Source organism: Malus sylvestris, chromosome 10 (genome assembly GCF_916048215.2).
Source record: "Malus sylvestris chromosome 10, drMalSylv7.2, whole genome shotgun sequence".
Taxonomy (NCBI): Eukaryota; Viridiplantae; Streptophyta; class Magnoliopsida; order Rosales; family Rosaceae; genus Malus; species Malus sylvestris.
This window is the reverse complement of record NC_062269.1, coordinates 12,248,171-12,251,063: the sequence shown is the minus strand read 5'-3', so window position 1 is coordinate 12,251,063 and position 2,893 is coordinate 12,248,171. Positions and strand designations below refer to the sequence as shown.

General features: G+C 37.5%; 1 protein-coding gene across 1 annotated transcript; it reads right to left on the bottom strand.

Moving 5' to 3' along the window:
- Positions 1 to 296: 296 nt before the first annotated feature.
- Positions 297 to 2,211, bottom strand: LOC126587782 (diphthamide biosynthesis protein 3-like). The gene is made up of 2 exons (XM_050252851.1): positions 1,792 to 2,211; positions 297 to 489 (listed from the first exon to the last, which is right to left on the bottom strand). The coding sequence occupies exon 1, from the start codon at positions 2,046 to 2,048 to the stop codon at positions 1,800 to 1,802; it is 249 nt and encodes an 82-aa protein (XP_050108808.1). The 5' UTR covers positions 2,049 to 2,211; the 3' UTR covers positions 297 to 489; positions 1,792 to 1,799.
- Between the last annotated feature and the right edge of the window lie 682 nt (positions 2,212 to 2,893).

Genomic DNA, 2,893 nt, shown 5'->3' with positions numbered 1-2,893 from the left:
GTAAAATCCAGGGTCTGCGCGAACATGGCCGACAGGCATTCCTGTACCATAGTAACCATACATTCCATACGCTGTTTGATTGCATGAAACTCGCAGTTTGGAGTTTCGTATCAGTGGGTAACGAATTGATATCAAATTGTTTTTTTCTTTATGACACGTCACATGATGAGAGAGATACTGATAGGATAATACATACACGCTTACATGTTACAATCTCTCCCACACCAGCCACGACGGGGTATCTGACTCCCCATCAGAAGAGTAATAATACATTGAGATCCAAACACACATTCAGATTGTTTTAAATGACTAAGATGATTTCTCTTTTTATGTTTACTAGTGTTAGAATATCACATTCTACTTTTTCCTTTGCAGGTTGAATACAATAATATTACTCACTCTCAATTGGACACTTCATATCTAATTCAATATCTAACAAAACTCGGGAAGAATCCTTCCGCCCACTTTGCAATCTCCATATAAGGTCATCTGCAAAACAGAAGCATTCGCAGAAGGGCATTATAAGGAATACAGACTAGACCAAACTGAAATAATTTCAAGTAACCGCGTTAAAAAACCATGAGCAGCGCACAATGCAGCAATTCTACTTGAAAGTGAAGATTTCCAACTTAATTTTCATCCTGTCAAACTAAATGCTGCAACACAACCTATAAAAGGAAACTGATGTAATGGCTAGTTGCAGTGCCGCTGCAATTTGTGCTCCAAATGCATTACAAATTATAACAGCCCTTATTTAGAATGGTACAAAACTACCAAATACATTAGGTTTTACTCTTCATTGCTATAAACGGAACTATGATAACCACCTCTTTACTTTCGGACAATCAACTTACAGAATTGGAATAGTACAATGAAAGGAATCCCCTAAGTCCACTAACCAGCTCATTTGGGAAAAATCTTTGAAATGAGTGAAACTGCTCGAAAGTCATAGTTTTCTCAACAGAAGTGAAAGACCATAGATGAAACAAACTGCAAGCAAATCAATTAAAGCCTACTGACCCAAATCAGGTTAGAAAAACCTTGACTTAAATGGGCAGAAAACAAAGTCCAGACTCTTTCCAGTGAGAGCCTAAGGCCACACTATTAACTACTGTTTTACTTTCCTACACGCATGAGAAAGATGAGAGGACACTTTCCCAATTAGAGTGTTACAACAAGTAACAAGGCTTTCCAAAGGGCGATGATCTCCAATACTATGCCGCAGCAACACTGACTTTAGCAATGTAGTCCGCCCTGACATACTGACTACAGAACCATCCACTTTTGCGCTAAGTTTTCACAGTTGAAAGTGCCAACAACTCAGGCATCATGCTCTCTGAACAAATATACTGTCAATTTCCTTGTAAGCACTCATCCCAAATCATATTTTTTAAAGAAGAGAAGAAACAAACAGAGAGCTTCTTGTGGAGGTTTTACAAGGGCATAGTTTGAGCCCCCATTTAACATGCATCCTAAAACTAACGGAAACAAACGTCTGCAAACCCATCCATCCCAGCTTCAACATCATAATGGGTATTCCCAGAAAATGGGAAACAATCTCGAAACTGAACTGACTAATTGATAATAAACATTATGCCCCCCAAAAAACAAAACCCACTTTTTATCCCTAAAAATAGGCATCACCCACCTAATTTGATAAACGGAATAAACAGTAATTCACAATAATTATTAAAAATAAATAAAAATTCTCTGGAAAGGAACATTCAATTGCTGAGTGTGATAAACAAGTATGATAATTCAAATTAGAGAACAATTTAGGGCAAAATTAACCTGAAATTTTACGCGACAGTGATTGGTTGCTGCTTGGAGGGCTCGAGGGGCTTGTTGCTCTTCTTATCCAAGAAATCTTCGATGTTGTAAATGACGGTGATGTAGAGAGAGCAGCTAGGGCACCGAGCGATCTCTTCCCCCAATTTCAGGTCGTCCTTTGTGATCTGAAACAAGTCCCCGCACGGGCACGGGTACGTGTACGCCTGCAGCTCCTCGTTCCACTCCATGTCTTCGATCTCTACGTCGTCGTAAGACATAGTTTCAGCTTCTGATTCAGCCAAGGCTCCCCTGAATTTTGGATTTAGGGTTTGGGCAAGTTTGGTACCTTGCAAAAGCTTAATTGAAGAATGCCGAAACCCTAATTGGAAATTTGATGAAGTCGCCTGGAAGATCAGCCGTTGATATGCCTTCACACAATTTAATGTCCTATTTATATCCGACGAAAGGAAAAGAAGGAATAATGAAATATGCGGTAATTAATTTCAGCCCTATGTGCATTTTCGTTACTTCATGTTTTTAGTATGTACAAATATTATAATACTTTAGGTTAAAAATATGAGGAGGTAAAAAGTGCATGAACAGTTTTATTTTGAGAAAGACTCCTTAGCATTTCTCAAGATTTTTATTAGGACTGTAATTTAGGATGGTATTTTCGATTTCGACATTAAAATTTTAAATCTAAACCAAAAATTTCAAATTTGATATTTTCTAAAAATTTGAAATGAAAACGATATTTTCAATAGGCTCTAGTACTTTTAATTTTTATGTAATTTTATTTTGCCATTTATGTTCCAATACAATTACGTATTCTTTTTAAGTATAAGTAGACAATTATTTATATATTATATAATAAGTTTAATTAAAATAAGTAAATAAAGGGTCTAGGCCCCTACCTCGACCCCCGCCTATACCCTAAACGTCTAAGTGTTAGATCCCTACCCGCTACCCGATTAAAAAAGGGTCTAAACCCCCACCTATACCCTAGGGGCGTGTTTGTTTGCCCTCGTTAAAGTTCACTGGATTAGACTACTTTGCTAAGACTACTAATCCCGTGTTTGGTGCAAGCTGGACTAAACTTTAATGGGATTAAGTCGGACTCGTT